The 15,911-nt window shown below is 32.5% G+C and overlaps 4 protein-coding genes across 4 annotated transcripts; 1 reads left to right on the top strand and 3 right to left on the bottom strand.

Annotated features, from left to right (window-relative positions):
* Positions 1-659: 659 nt before the first annotated feature.
* LOAG_07059 (hypothetical protein) lies at positions 660-3,811 on the bottom strand (the record flags this gene model as incomplete). Its single annotated transcript, XM_003142592.2, has 9 exons — positions 3,687-3,811; positions 3,213-3,319; positions 2,947-3,087; positions 2,654-2,824; positions 2,334-2,450; positions 1,935-2,078; positions 1,586-1,693; positions 1,087-1,278; positions 660-831 (listed from the first exon to the last, which is right to left on the bottom strand). Coding segments are annotated over exons 1-9 (1,263 nt in total), but the record flags the coding sequence as incomplete, so codon positions are not given.
* Positions 3,812-5,838: 2,027 nt separating this feature from the next.
* LOAG_07058 (hypothetical protein) lies at positions 5,839-7,152 on the top strand (the record flags this gene model as incomplete). Its single annotated transcript, XM_003142591.1, has 4 exons — positions 5,839-5,976; positions 6,137-6,221; positions 6,386-6,957; positions 7,114-7,152. 4 exons carry the CDS (start codon positions 5,839-5,841, stop codon positions 7,150-7,152), a joined length of 834 nt encoding a protein of 277 aa, XP_003142639.1.
* A 301-nt stretch (positions 7,153-7,453) lies between these two features.
* Positions 7,454-10,675, bottom strand: LOAG_07057 (oxidoreductase). The gene is made up of 8 exons (XM_003142590.2): positions 10,608-10,675; positions 10,224-10,395; positions 9,782-9,987; positions 9,520-9,623; positions 8,953-9,104; positions 8,376-8,523; positions 8,010-8,177; positions 7,454-7,730 (listed from the first exon to the last, which is right to left on the bottom strand). Exons 1-8 carry the CDS (start codon positions 10,619-10,621, stop codon positions 7,483-7,485), a joined length of 1,212 nt encoding a protein of 403 aa, XP_003142638.1. The 5' UTR covers positions 10,622-10,675; the 3' UTR covers positions 7,454-7,482.
* A 680-nt stretch (positions 10,676-11,355) lies between these two features.
* On the bottom strand, positions 11,356-13,348 carry LOAG_07056 (enoyl-CoA hydratase/isomerase; the record flags this gene model as incomplete). The annotated part of the gene is made up of 5 exons (XM_003142589.2): positions 11,356-11,648; positions 12,480-12,612; positions 12,684-12,905; positions 12,989-13,103; positions 13,221-13,348. 5 exons carry the CDS (start codon positions 13,346-13,348, stop codon positions 11,392-11,394), a joined length of 855 nt encoding a protein of 284 aa, XP_003142637.1. The 3' UTR covers positions 11,356-11,391.
* Positions 13,349-15,911: the final 2,563 nt, after the last annotated feature.

Here is a 15,911-nt window from a genome sequence, read left to right as displayed (position 1 = left end):
CCAATGTACCTACATAATGGACAATGCCAAAGGGCAACGATGCCTCCATGATGATCCCTTACAAAACTCCTCCCTCATCCTTACATATATATGAGGAAAAATTCGAAACTTCAGTTTTTCTTTTTTTTTTTACTAATCAAGCAAACTGCAACATCCTCTTCGCATATCCACCACCATCATTGAACAACAGACTACAGTATCTCTCCTTTTCGCTAAAATTATTTCCTGCAACATATCCCCAGTTCAACGAAGGACGAATTCTCATATCTCAACCATTACGTAACCTATCAATAAAACGATAATCAAACTATCATCGAAGCAACGACAAGGAATTTGTTAGTTAATCACAACGCTTGCTTATTATATAACTCATTTATCACTGCTTACCAATTCACCGCGTAATATATACATATATATTTTACACCTTTCTTGTTGTTAACTAGTAATATTGTGGAAGAACAATATTACATCCCGAATAAATCTGTATCGCTGAGAAAACGAAGTCAATAGATTAGCTTTCCCAATAAGAGCTTGAATTAAGCTAACGTGAAATTAATTTTGGAATTAAGCTTGAATTAAACTTGAACTGAGCGTAAATTCAGTCAATAAATGCAGAGTTTCGAAAAAGGAGTTCCGGGACTTCCATTTTCGGAAGTTGACTAACTTCTGGATAGCAATAACAGGACCAAATATTTCAGTGTGAGCGATATCCATGTCATTGGTTACGTTAATCAATAACGTTGGTTTGAAACAGGTACTTTGAGGATCACGCTTTCCACCCAATACCACACGTGCGCCTTTTTGAGTTGCATTCGATAATAGCTGTTCAACCTTCAAGTTGACTTGTTAATAACAGTTTAGCAGACCAGGAAGCTTTTTACTAAATTTGTTTTCTTTTTGTATACTTCTGCAAAAGTATGACTTATTTAAGGACTTATTTGCAGTGAAGAATAACTGCTAACGAAAGTTACTTTATGTGGCTTTACCTTTAAATACCTTCAAATGAGATCTTTTTTCGACATCGAAAAAACCCATTTAAAGGTTTGTATTTAATGACAGAAGGTTTTCAATCATTTTATACATTACTTTTTGTACAGCTCTTTCATTTATAAGGGGTCCTTGGGTGACATTTGGTCGCATACCATTCCCGGTAACCAATTTCGTCATTGCATGCTTCATTTTCTCAACAAACGAATCATAAATTGAGGAATGCACATAAAAACGATTTGGTGATATACATGTTTGCCCTGAACCTCGAAATTTCGATGCCATTGTTCCCTAAAAATTTGAAATTTGAAATTCCATTCATCTTCACATCACTCATATCTCTGCCAGTTTATACTGCGTTATCCGCAACAATTTCTATTATTTAAGCAAGATCTCATCCTACCTTTCTCAAAATGAAGACAGGTATTTTGTATTTGTAAAAACAAACCGTAATGAAAGGAAAGAAAAAAGAACTTGATTATTGCATTGATCAGTGGATAAGCAATGAAAAGTAACCTAATTTTATCATCGTTTGGAATAGCTCCCTTTAGTCTTGTGAGAAAAATTTCTCGTTAATGTTAAATCATCAGAAACAAACCTGAACTGCTTTTGAAAGATTAGCCGACGGAAATACGATAAGTGGTGCATTACCACCTAGTTCGAGACATACTCGTTTCACCGTGCTAGCTGATAGCGAAAGTAAAAGCTGCAAAAAGGTAAAATAAGTAAGCCCTATGATTGTGACAACGGATGAGAAACTGTAATATGAAAAAAACTACATTTAATAAGCGTTTATGATGTCATGATGATAAGCAATGACCAAAGAATGGTTGAATTATTTTAGAACATGTTTTAGCATAACAAATAGTCGTTATATAATAATCTCAATGAAATATCTAAGTTACATGATTTAAATACATTCAAAGTGATGGAAAAATCTGACTCACCTTTCCCACTTCAATGCTACCTGTAAATGAAATTGCATTAATATCGGTCGATTCACATAAGAATTTCGCTATTTGCGCCGTATTCTTTAAATCAGCTGGGATAACATTGAAGACACCATCTGGAAGGCCAGCTTCTTTGGCTATCTGAAACCTAAAACATGTTGGGTGGTTGTTGCAAAGATATTCCAACTTTAAAGTTTGACTATTAGTCAAGCAAAAATTAAAAGGGAGAAAAAAGAAATCAATCGTTCTTATCTACCTATCAATAATATTACTTTCACCACAATATGATAGTAATCATTGCTTGTGATCAACTGTTATCACTCTCTTGACTGTAACTTCAATTTTATCAACGAAGTAGCAAATGCGGAAGATAAAAAACTAAGAAAAAGGAATAACCTGTGCAAGAGCAAGTGCTGAAAGCGGTGTATCTTCGGCAGGCTTCACAACTACCGTACAACCAACCGCCAGTGCTGCTGTCGCTTTTCTCGTAATCATTGCCGATGGGAAATTCCACTGTAGTTACGGACAGGTACATGATTAGATAGAAAAGGGTTTAAGTGACCAGGATGGTATTTTTTAACTAGATGCTTATTAGTAAGGCTAGATGGGATTTCCATTAGGTTTAATTCAATTAATAAGAAAAGGTTCATCAGTCAAAGTTAAGCTTCTTTTTGGGAAGACCGTAACCTATAAAAAAAATTGGATGGAAAGCTTACAGGTGTAATGATGCCAACGATGCCAATCGGTTCACGAGTATGGAAATGTACTCGATGTGTCGATGTTGGGTTTACGATTTGTCCATATACTCGTCGGGCTTCCTCGCCAAACCATTTCAAAAATGATGCTGAATAAACAATTTCACCGCGTGCTTCTTCTAATGGTTTGCCCTAAAAATTGCAAATCAGCCCATTGAGGTCAGAGCAATTTCGCAAGAAAAGTGAAATAATCATATAACTTTAAGTAATGCAAAAACTAAATGAACTTTGCAAGAATCAATGAAGATACTTACTTCTTCGAGAGTAATTAGTTCAGCTAATTCATCCTTCTTTTCCATCATTTTGTGATGCCAATTTTCAAGTATTGCACCACGTTCTTTAGCGGTTGTGGACAATGACCATGCGCCATAGGCTTCTCGTGCTGCTTTCACAGACTTTAATTTTGAAATTTTATTGCAACTAAATTTTAGGTTGACTACTTTGTTTTAAAACCCTTATCACTGAATTTAATCCTAAATTTGATGGACTTTTTTTTAATGCAATCGATAGTATGACTTACTTTTTCCGCATCGATTGCATCACAATTGGTGCATTCACAAATGACTTCATTATTGTATGGATTTACTACTTGAAATGTAACGTTCGATAATGCATTAACCCAATGACCTACAAAGAAATTATCGGTCACTAAACTGAAAGCTCTCGGAATATTTTTATTTCATTTGATTAAAGAACGGCAATCCGTGATATTATTCCAAATCGAATATTGCTTACTATTTCCAGCTGTTTGTTATTAGAACAGAACCAATTGGAGAATACAAAATATACAAAAAATATTTCGGTTCATTTATAAAATACTTTGCCCTGACCGAAGCACAACTACATTTCAACCTGATCGAAACACTTTTATTCGGAAATATCTAATATTTCATTTATTTCCTCGAATTTGCACTATGCTCTAATTCATCTTATCATTGTAATACACTGAATTATGTGGAGAAAAAGAAAAGAAAAGGTATTGGGAGAATAGTACCGTTGATAAAAGCTTTTGCACCTTCAGGTAGAAGAGGCGTCTGATAGTACCGTAAGCCAAGAAAGGAATGTGCTATACATCGACTGAACAAATGCACCGTATTTCCATTCATTCCACTGAATCATTAATCATCAAAAAATTAATCGAAAGGAATTTTCAGAGATTCCCACGAATATTGCAAGTAATCACAGATATAATTATCATAATTGTCACTAACACTGCAGATCAATATTTGTCATAAATACCAGTGATACGGTAATTATTGGATTCGTTATTGTCATGCTATCATTGCTTTTGTAACAACCATATTTGTATGATTTCAGGGCAAAAGCATAAACAGACAATGGGGAAAAAATTTCTGCTCAACGAACGATTTGCACAGCTAAGCTTTTATTGAAGACAATTTATTATCAGATTTAATACTTAAAGGAAGTTGTGAGACTAAATGATTTAACTGGAAATGGTTTAGGCGCTCGTTTAAATTAACTAGTTAACGAATGTTAGTATTTGATTAACTTTATTTGGTCAATAACTTTGTTTTACAAGACAACAGTTGCTGTAAATGGACAAATCGAAGAAGCCCTGTGATCTTTCATCACAGTGTATTGTTTTAGTTCGCAGATCACTGAGAATGAATGTTAGTATCAATGAAATGTCATTCCATGTCATTTTTTAATCCGAATATGTCTCATCTGTCTGTCATATGTCTGTGGTTCTCAGTATCAATTAGTGGTCTCGAGTTCAATTGATAAAGTTATCACAATAATGTTAATTGTTCTTGTCAATGAGATGAATCATCGCGGTTCACACCATCTTTTAAATTTGATTTTTCTCGACTACTTTTAATTAATTGGTTAGTAATCAATCGACTAATTAACTAATTAACTGACTGGTTAGTAACTATATGTTTATCTCCACTACAGTATTCTCGTCTTTACTATTTTCTTTGAAAGAAAAAAACTGCACCGGGGAATTTATTTGTTGAAATGTGAGAATGGCCGAAGTCAGGTTGGAGTCATGAACATTTCACTATAAGCAGATCATAAAATCAAGAGTTAAAAGTAACCATAGGATTCAAAAAATAATTCAATGGGTCCAAAATCCTTTAAGCACCCGTTATTGCCTCATACTGGAATATTTCAGATGGATCTGGCAGGTTTAACACAAACTGATTAAAATGACCTGGAATAATTTCCAAATCATTTTTAGGGCAGTGGCAACAATAAACAATCCCACTAATCGTCGTGAATGATGTGAAAACGTGCATGACATGAAAAATGCGAACGTAGAATTTAAGGAATTAATTAATTATCTCTAGCTAGAATTTTTGGCTGCAGCACTCCAAATTCACAAATTAAAGGGGAAAACGAGCGGGAATTTGTTCATGAAGCGGGAGAAGTAATGTTGCGTTTCGTTTTTGTCCCCCGAGATTTCCAGGCATTTCTATCGATGGGATTTGAATGGTTACAAAAGTGGGGCTGTTTGTGTTCTGATTAAATATCTCTTGCTAATACAAAGCATAAGTAAACCACTTGAACAGACAGATCATTAATGTCAGCTATTGAGTGATTCAGTTTAAATCATTTATTTGATCAGTTAGACGGAAAAACAATTGAGGTACTTTACCATATCCAGAAGAAGTATTAGATAGTCATTTGATACTCTTTCCAAAAGGCTGCTAAAATAGGCAACAGGAAACAACCTGGAAAAACCTGAAATGTAACTCTTGCTTAAAACAGAATATATAACCATATCAGTTAGCTTCATTGATGAGTTACTTCAAAAGGCTGTTATCGAGACACTTATCATTTTTGTTTATCATAGCATTGATTTCTTGTCATTGTCGCTTCTTGCTTCAACAAAAATGCGCAATTGCTGACAAATTGTGCATTTTTTGTTCATTCGTTAATTAAACCGCATTAGCCTCTACCATTAAACTTGTTCTGTTCAAAATGAATCTGTTCTTTTCCTCTCAAGTTTTAATTTTTTCTTTCATGCCATTTGCTACAATGTCATATCAAAGAATGCGCCCAATTCTTCCATCAATTTGATGGCTTCAGATTTCATTGACGAAAATATTATTAAATTAATTAACCGTACTATATTTCGTATTGTATTTCTTTCACACACAAATTGTTTTCAGTGCAAAAGGATGGAAGATTCTGCTAGTTCAGTAATTCATGCTTTACGGACGCAACTACCTGTCACACGTGTCAGAAAAATATTTCGACTTGATTCGAACTGTATGGCTATTTCAGCTGAAGCTGTGCAACTTCTCACCCTTGCAACGGTCTGCTATTTCTTTTTTTTTTAAAATATTAAGAACTTCTCAGGGTAAATGACAGCGTTTAACTGAACTAAATTGATGAGATCATTGTCTTAGCATCATTCATTTTTTCTTTTTTTTTTTTTTTTTGTAAGTCTTGGATGTGTTTTCCCAGAAATTCCAGGAGCGTTTCATTGGCCTGCTGGCAAAAATAGCTTATGGGCAGGCGGTTTTTGACAAACGAAAAACTCTTCAACTAAGAGATCTTGGTAATATTTTGTTACATTTACTAATTATTTTTTATGTTTCTTCTGGTTTTTCGTAGTGCTTTGGAAGGTTTCATGGAGTCATCTTATAAGTTAAACTAATGACACTCAACGCGGAAATTCTTAAGGATTTTCATTTGGTTCGTCGTGAGACAAGATCTTTGCAGAATTTTGTGTAAAGAATTACGAGCCGTTTAATTTCCTGGATGGTACACTGGATGGATGGCCGGAAATTAATGGAGAGAAACGTAGTCTTGGCAATGAATCAGGTATGGCTATGGCTGCAAAAATGTCAGGAGGATTCTTCTCTCTTGATGCAGATACAGATGCAGAACAAGGAGACTTGAATGTTGATGGTCTAAATGATGAGATATTTGGTTTCGATGAATCATTGGAGGAAATCGAACCTCCATTTGATGGTCAGATTACTGAAAAGCTGGATGATGCTGTAACTGCCAAGAACGCTGGGATGCTTGCGGATGTTGTTCCAGAAAGACAAGGCCTTAAGTTAGAAGTTTTTGGCCACTACGGTTATTATCGTCCAATGAATTCATTCCTTGCTGTGCCAATTGAAACTGCTGATGTTGAAATAGAAGCTGATATGACCCGTACTAAACAGAGAGAAGTGGAAATGGAAATTGATACATCAGAACAGTATGATTCATCAAATATGACTGGATTTGAATTAGCAACCGATAATGTCGAAGTCTCGCCGAACATCCAACCTTTCAATAATCAGGTAACTGTTTCTGGGTATTGCCAGGTTCTGTTACATTTTATCGATCATTAATCAAAATCATCCAAAAAGGCATCAAATATTAATTTGATCTTATACAAAAAAAAAAAACCGGTATATGTCTTATTAATATATGTCTTAGGTTATCTTTGTTTTCAGGATATCTCTCAGCCACTGGAAATGTCTCACAGCGGTTAATTACAGCCCTTTTTAATGTGCAGTCTTTTTATTTTGTGTCATTCACATTGTTTTGCTTAAGTCCATTGAACCGTAAGGTTGACAATGGACATCTTGCTTCTTTTACCTTGCATATGGATACCATCGTCGTTTGTGCTTCATTCCAAATGCTTTTTCATATTTTATTCCCAACTGTTCATTTGACTGCTCGAACTTCAACTGATTTTTAAGTTGAAATTCCAATCAATTTTTAAAATGAAATTACACTAGCATACAAACTACAAGATAATTTTTTATAATTTGCTTAAATCTTCAATAAATGCTTCAAATTGCTTTATTGGAATGTTGCACTCAGACTTTACTTTTATTTGGCGGTTTAAAAAGTTGTGAAAATAACAAAGCTTTTTCCATACTTCCTTCAATTTTGAATTTCCCAAATGCGACTGCCATAGTCGGTGACAATTCGCCACTAAATAGTTTGGATGATGTTTGTAGGTCTGTTATGAAATGCACATCCACATTTTCAGTATTATTTAACGATGTATAAACTCCGCCTTGTCCATTTTTCAGATTGAAATATATGCTATGAATTTTTGAACCTAAAAATGAAACAAAACTATTCTCGGCAAAATGAATGATAATTTTCGGAAGGAAATGCTAGCTGAATAAGCAACACTGAAGCAAAATTAGCTGTACTTAGTAACTCTCTAATTTGTCATGTTCCAGCTATACCTTCTTGCTGTACAAAAATTCAATCTGAAAAGTATCTGTCACAGAAAACTGCAGCTGGTAAGATATGAAGTAGGATACAAATACCTATAGTATCATATGGGAATGATAAGACTGATAATTTTAGAAAGTATTTTGGAACCATTCACCTTCTAGCACATCGAATTGGTAAATCGCTTGAACTTTCTGGACCAAATCCGGAGTAATGCGTTGTTTGACTTCATTTATCATTGTATGCAATGACATAACTGAACTGATTGCTTCAAAATTTGCTGTTTCCGCAACATCGAGAAAGAAATCTTCTAATAATGTTGCTCCTAGATATACTGATCTTCATAATTCAGCGGTTATTTTGAAAATTAATATGGAAGATATTATAACGAGAATTAGTATTTATAGGTGAAGGATGAAGGATGTGATCAAGATGTATCGATTAATTAATTGCTCAAAGCATTTTCGGTTAGACCAGTTTTCTGGATTTCACTTGCATGGCAATACAATCACTATAAAATTACCTGGATCAATGGAATACTGATCGAAATCTTTTATTCCTTCTTCCCGTAAAATTCCTTCATCGATGACAAAGTTTCCGGTGTATTGAGTGCTATCACGAGAAAGTAATGCGTATGCAGCATCCGCCATAATTGTTGGCTTACGACAATTCTGTAAAATTTCCTAATATAGCTGAGGACAAAACATATAAGTTTTATGCCACCTTTTTTATTTATTTTTTGAGTTTTATGCTGTTATCTGAAACTTATGGAAAGATTATATTCGAAAAAGAAAAGAAATAAACTGTTCTCCTTTCAGCCCAGCTTTCGTAAGAACATTTTATTTTAACCTAATTTTAACAATAAATTTTGGAAATGTCTAAGTTTCATTGAAACTTTTTTTGTTATTATTTCTATTTTTTGTTTACTTTCTACTTTTTATTTTTTACTTTTTTGTACTTTTTACCTTTTTAATTTTTAATGTTTAGCTTTTTTAATGTTTCATACCGCTTCAAATGATTCATTTGCGCTTTACAAAAAAGGAAATTTTTTCTTTACTTTTAATTAGTTAAAAAAAAGAAAAGGAAATGTAAGGAGAAACATTTTGAACAGTTTCAGCTGAAATCATTTTCATTGCAGCTGTCCAAATAGCTGTCCTTGGCCATAATGCATTCACAGCGATATTGAACGGTCGTAATTCCTCATGCATTCCCAAAACACACATTGACATACCATATTTGGCCATTGTGTACGCTAGAAAAAGATATACATAAGCCAGAAATTGAAAGCTTATCAATGATGACAATCATGATAACAACCAAATGATAACTGTCATTCTTTTTCAATTCCTCTTTTACAATTCTCTATTTCTTTTATCTATTCCAGTTGTCCGCGAGAATTAAATTACGGTCTCCCAAAATGGAAGTGCGATGAATAGAAAACAGGCGGGAATTATTTTCATCAATATTTGATAAACTAATATGTTAGGAATTCCGATTAAAGTTTATTTTCAAATTAACAGAATTTTTGTATTTGAGTCTTATGGTTCATGCTACAAATAAAAAAAAGGTAAAATGATCTCTGGTAGTGAAAAGGTTTGAGGTCACTGATTTATTCTCTTTATCCGTTATTTCCTTAATATTATCAGTACGCAAATGTCAACGCTTACCAACGTGATTAGCAAACCATTGTTTAGCCATATTTAATGGAGGACTGATATTCAAAATGTGTGGGTTTTTACCATTTTTTAAAAATGGTATACATTTTTGGGACCTCAATAGAAGGTATCATTATTAAATAAGAATGTAAATATCAATTTATTTTAAATTTTCAAATATCTTTCCAATTTTCTGATTATCAATTTTATTAAACTGATTTTTTTGGAATTGTAACATACAGTATACCAGTAATTATTGTATATGTATAATTACATCAGGAATGTTCCACGTGTGTTGATCTGATGCATTAAATCAAACTTTTTCATTGTTGTTCGTAAGGTACCGGTAAGTGATATAGCACTAGCATTGTTAATTAATATATCAATTCCACCGAATTTTTCGACTGTTTTCGAGATTGCTTTTGTTATTGATTGCTCATCACGTACGTCAACTACACATGCCAAACCTTTGCCACCTACCTATAGTTATAGTAAGTTAAACAACAAAAAAGTAAAAATGAAAATTCTATGACAGAACTGGAAAAAAAAAAGATAAAAAATCATTGTAATAAACAAAAACATTATAGGAATTGAATAGTTACACGTAAGGATAAAAGTAAACATCAAATTGGAATTGAAGTCAGAAGCTCGTCCTGTTTCAACTTCACATAATATATTTCACGTAACTGTCATAAAGAAACAAAAGAATAAGTAACCTTTTCGATATCCTCTACAGCTGAATAGATTGTTCCAGGTAGTTTCGGGTGTGGTTCAGTAGTTTTAGCAGCCACAACAATATTAGCACCATCTTTGGCTAATTTCAGGGCAATTTCTTTGCCAATACCACGGGAAGCTCCCGTGATAATCACTGTCTGTCCTGCAAACCTCCTGGAAATGTCTATTTTGCTTTATAATAATTTTCAAACCATAACTTCTATTTTTTGAAGCCCAGGAATAAAAGTATTGATGAAATCAGTATTTCTTCAAATTTCGGCACCATTAACAATTGATTTTTTTCCTCGCCAAAATCGCTCAAACAGGTGAAAAGAAACGAAAATTATTAATTGATAAAAAAAAAAAAAATAGGAAGACAAACGAACCCTGTTGTAATCATTGCTGAAAAGAAACAATTTTGCCACTTTGCTATCTTCAATTAATACTGAAAATTTTATAGGTTAAAGATGAAATCCGAATAAATATCATCAGCAAACAAAGAAATCAATGAAAAGAAAAGAGTAATGTTGAAATGAAGTAACAGCAAATATTGAAATACAAAAAATGCAAAAATGCAGAAATATTATATCATAATTTCATTCTGTCTTCATAATCTCCTACAATGAAAATTTTAGATGAATAAAAAGGATCTTTCCTCTTCATTACCGCTCATTTTCTATTAATTTTCCCGACATTTTGGCGCATTTGTCATCAATAGGAAAACATATTTTTAATAACAATGTGTCTGTACATGCCCAATATTTTCCATTTTGATGAGATAAAATATTTTTTCATCCATAAATGATAAAGATTTTAGATCAGCTAATCGCTTGAACCATATCACTCTATCATTCTTCACGAATAATATTTATAACATGTGATTTAACAAGTTCTATATAAATTTCTATGGTAAACCTTATCACTGTAGAAAGTGATGGAAAATAAGGTAGATGATTTCTTCAATCAGCTGATCAGATATCATATGTGTTAATGGTTTAAATAGATTCAAATGGAGAATGCTAAGCACTGTTTCAGGAAAATACAATATTTTCACTTGGTTATATGACAGATTATCATATCAGCAATTATTTCTCTACTGGTAGAACAACCATGAAGATGATTGAAATAATTCCTGTCACCAAAATGAACCAGTTTTTGCATGCAAGCATATTAAGCATCGCTGAATTTAGGCTTCTCATTGGTAAATGCAGCAGCACTTGTTTGGAATAAATCCTCGGATTGAAGCTGTGATTGATTCCATGTGCGGATAAATTGGATGGAATCATCAATAGGATGATCACGAGAATAGTTCAGCGCTAATTTAGTACCTTGAACAGCAATTGGGCTTTTCATGGCAATATTATCAGCTAGTGATAAAGCCGCTGATAAGCATTCTTCGGTACTATCGAATTGTCGAGATATGAAACCTTGAATGCATATTCGTTTGATTCAAATATCAACAGGAATAACGATATATCCTCAATAAATAGTTCAATTATTTAATTGTTACGTATTTGTAATGTCAAGTTAATCGCTCCTCACGAAACTGTTGCGATATTATGCTTAATAAGATCTATGATAAATGATTGCTTTATTGTTGACACTATGTTTAGCTACCTATTTGCATTCATATGTTCATTATAGTTGACATGCAGTGATGCAAAGCAAACAAATTGCAAAATTAAAAAGAACGCATGAATTTTTCCATTAAATATCTAATTTACCAAATATGATTCTTTCTCCCCAAACAAATTCATTATAAATTGAATTTTATTTCAAATTTTAGTGGCTCCTGATGATCGTTGTCTGCTCAAATTTAATCTTTATGTTTTCTGTTGCTAACAGTTTAAGAAGCTAAAAAGAAGGCGCAAGATAAGTTAAAGAAAAATCTTTGTTGGTATTTTTGAAATTTTCGAGAATTTAAAGATTATTTTGGCCACAATACTATTTTCTTGAATTCTGATCCATACTTGACCAATCACAGCAATTGATCAAATGATCAATTTCAATACTTTAGTAATTAAGCAACCAAAAAGATTCCAAGAATTTATTTTTAAGAGTAATATATCCTACATGCATCAGAGTTTCCAATTTACAATGTAATTTTCCGATTATATCATTCCTTGTTTTATTGCATATAACCTTATAAGACGAAGAATCATTAACTGATAAGAATTTAAGATTAATATTTGAATAATTAGCAATCTTATAGCGTTTTAAAAAATTGCGCATCATTTAAAAGAAATGCAAAAACTAACCGTATTTCAATGCTTCCGAACTATGAAAATCACGAGCTGTATAAGCAAATTCACGAGTTAAACTGTCATTTCCAACAAGTTTGTTAACTCGATTTAAAATGCCAACATCGGCAGCTAGGCCAATATCCACCTCCTGAAGCCTATTATCCTTAATGACCCCTTCTCCTGTCTGAATTTCACTGAATAATTGCATTGAATTCTAACTTTTATTGAGAAGATTGTATTATTAGCAGCATAACGTATGTCAGCAGCAGCGACAAGGCTTATTCCAGCTCCGATACAATGGCCATGAATTGCGGCGATTATTGGTTTTGGACATTTTTCCAGTGATGTAAAACTATCTTGACATATAGCTATTAGTTCACGAATTTTCAACGATTTACGACTAATATCCAACGTGTCACTCCGAATAATTGCCGAAAGTTGCTGGAAATTATTGAGAAATTCCAATTGCACCAAAAATGATAAAAATTAAAGAAAAAATTGAAATAAATGGGAAAAAGACGGACATCAAATTCAGTTTTGAGATTCATTCCTGAACAAAATGATTTTCCGGCTGCAGATAGTACAATTGCACGACATTTGGAATTGGTTGCTAAATTGTTGAAAACATTTTGAAGTTCTCTGAAGTATATTAAAGATAATTTCATTTTTGTTATTTAAACAAGCGAATTTAAAAATATTTCAAAATAAAAAAGTAAAAATGAATTTTTAACATCTAAAATTGCTATACATACAAACCTCCAGAATGGTAAAGTGAATGCATTTCTGGTTTCCGGTTGATTTAATTTAACATTGAATACATGTTGACTGTATTGAGTTATCTCAATGAATTCTAAACCGGAAAATGTTGACAGAGCAAATTTCATTGCCTTTCGAAGATTTGGCAATTGTTGTAAAACGGATATTTTTTTGTTCATCAAACTGAAAAAAATAATTTCACAAAAAAAAAAAGAAAAAAGATTTCAATAAGATCAGCACGAAAATGAGAGAGTCACAGTGGTACCTGAGGTAGAGATGTTGTAATTGGATGTGCAACATCAGGCAAGCTAACCAATGGAACAGGCACTTAAAATCAATAATTTATTTTACAAAAAAATTTGAGTAATTAAAATCAATAAAAAAACAAAGATAACTAATTCCCGTATCCTTGCTTACAATTTTTTCTTAGTCGTATATCGCAGAATAAATGATGGATAAATTATTTAAACTGCGAAAGAGGCGGAGGGGCGGGAGAGGGGGGAGATACACAAAACTTTTGGACTTTGTACCGTTGCTATTACATATATATTGTTGACAACAATAAATTTGTTATAAGAGAAGAGGATAGCGAAGGAGTTGGTTCATTCTAAAGAGGTACCTCGAACGGCATGGTACTATCAGCAGCAGCGTTGTCCAACGATGATGACAATATTGATGGGTGATATCGCATGAATGATAATTCTACATACATTTCTTTGTATGCATGTCGAAATTGCCTATTTTTAATGTTTTGAACAAAAGAAGCCGACGAATTTTTAAATTATATTCTACCTGTCTAGATGCATGCAAAATGCAAGTAGTATTGTATAAATTATCCATTTTAAGGCAAGATTACAGATGGTTTCAGTGTTACGTTGTTGTACATTGATCCCATTCCCAAAAGTTTGCAATTTCAAATAACATTTACGATTGATCTGAAAAGTATGTATTACCACTGGAAAATTTCATATGTCCTATTCAACAATAAATTGTAATCGGATAAGGAAAGATAAAATGGTGACAAAGCTGTTGGTAAAAGTGACAAGGAAAGAATTGACACTGTTGTCCTCTCATGGATATCATGATGACGAAGATTGACAGGAACAAATAGAAAGCTGTATTTGAAGATACAGTTAAAGCTTAAATCTACGTTTTCCGTTCACATCATTTCATTTTTATGTTACCATTTTGAATCAGAACTATATATTTCCTTTATTATTTCTATTTAAATTTTAGAGAGCAAAATTTCAAATCAAACAGTTGAAATTTCATTCTGAAAAATTCGACCACTTCTTGCAATTCATTTTCATTGCGGAAACAAGTGAACTAGAAAAATTTCATTCTTTCGACAATGTCGGATACACCAATTGATCAACTGAATTCATCCGCATTCTCTCTTTCTTCCTTCATGAACACATCAATCTGTTAAAATGGATTATGTCAATTAATAATTAAGTGATCTATAATTAGTCAGAAATAAGAGTCCTTGTCGTGCAGAAATAATCACTTTTTTCCCAGTGCAATCCCTCCGAACATATCGAACTACACGTTCAAAGCACTTAGAACAAATGTGATGGATTGTCACTTGTTGCATGATTGAAATTTAATTGAAATTTTTAATGATCTCAATGGCTTTTTTTTGCTTCCAGCTTTAGCTAAGTAGAAATACTATCAGTTACCATGTAAATAAAAAAATGACAACCATTTCACTTTACATTATTATTGTAAATTTTATTCGGTAAGGAAAATTTGATCAATTATCGATCAGTTTTGATTTCACAACTGACCGAACATTTTTTGAGCTGTATAAAAAGGATTTCTAGGAATTTTAGAATAATTTTTCAAAATTGCTAGGATCAGAATTTAGCAGCATATTTCGCAAACATTAAGATAATGATGATTTCATTAGTATATCTGAGATTGCTATTTTCCAGCATTTTAAAAGATCACACGCAAAGTATGGTTTCCAAATCGTAAACCATTCAGACCGTAAGATCGAATTAACCCTTGAGATCCCTTTATTTTTGCACATTGCTGTTTTCCGGTAGATTAAGCCAGTAGAAAAAAGAAATTTTTCTCACTCATATGAAAGTGATAAAGCATACATGTACACGATGACAATGTAAAGATAAACGGTTTCGTCAACATGGTTATCCGGTTTAAATGGTCATTTGTGCAATCAATCTAAATGGTAACAATGACAGAGCTGGTTTCTGATCACATTTACGATTGCAAAGATTGTTGGTAATGATGTTGACTATAATATGCAGAGTAGCAATCAATTATCAAAATCCGTAAGCAATTTTTTTTTTAAAACAATTTTTCGCATTTGAGTTTAGTAAGAAAATCTGTATCTTGAAGAGATATATTTCAACAGATGGTGTAGGAGGTGTATTAAAGAGATGGTGCAGATAATGATAATGATAATGATAATGATGATGGTGATGATGATGATGATGATAATGATGATGATGCTATCGTTCACACTGACAAATACCGCCAGAACTAGCAGCAGAAACAAATATATGAAGAAATTGTCAAAATTTCATTCCTTCGATAAAAGACAAGTATATAAATTGTTAAAAAGATTAAGATTGTAAAGAAATCGAAAAAAAAACGTATATATATATATATATATATATATATATATATATATATATATATATATATATATATATATATATATATATA

Source organism: Loa loa (genome assembly GCF_000183805.2).
Source record: "Loa loa unplaced genomic scaffold supercont3.56, whole genome shotgun sequence".
Classification (NCBI taxonomy): Eukaryota; Metazoa; Nematoda; class Chromadorea; order Rhabditida; family Onchocercidae; genus Loa; species Loa loa.
This window is presented reverse-complemented; position numbering and strand designations above follow the sequence as displayed.

Excerpts from the sequence above, each read along its gene's own strand:
- LOAG_07057 (XM_003142590.2), bottom strand. Across the intron at positions 9,105-9,519 it reads ATGGTTTGCTAATCACGTTG|CGTACACAATGGCCAAATAT; the intron begins GTAAGCGTTGAC and ends ATCTTTTTCTAG. Across the intron at positions 8,178-8,375 it reads TCAGTATTCCATTGATCCAG|GAGCAACATTATTAGAAGAT; the intron begins GTAATTTTATAG and ends CAGTATATCTAG.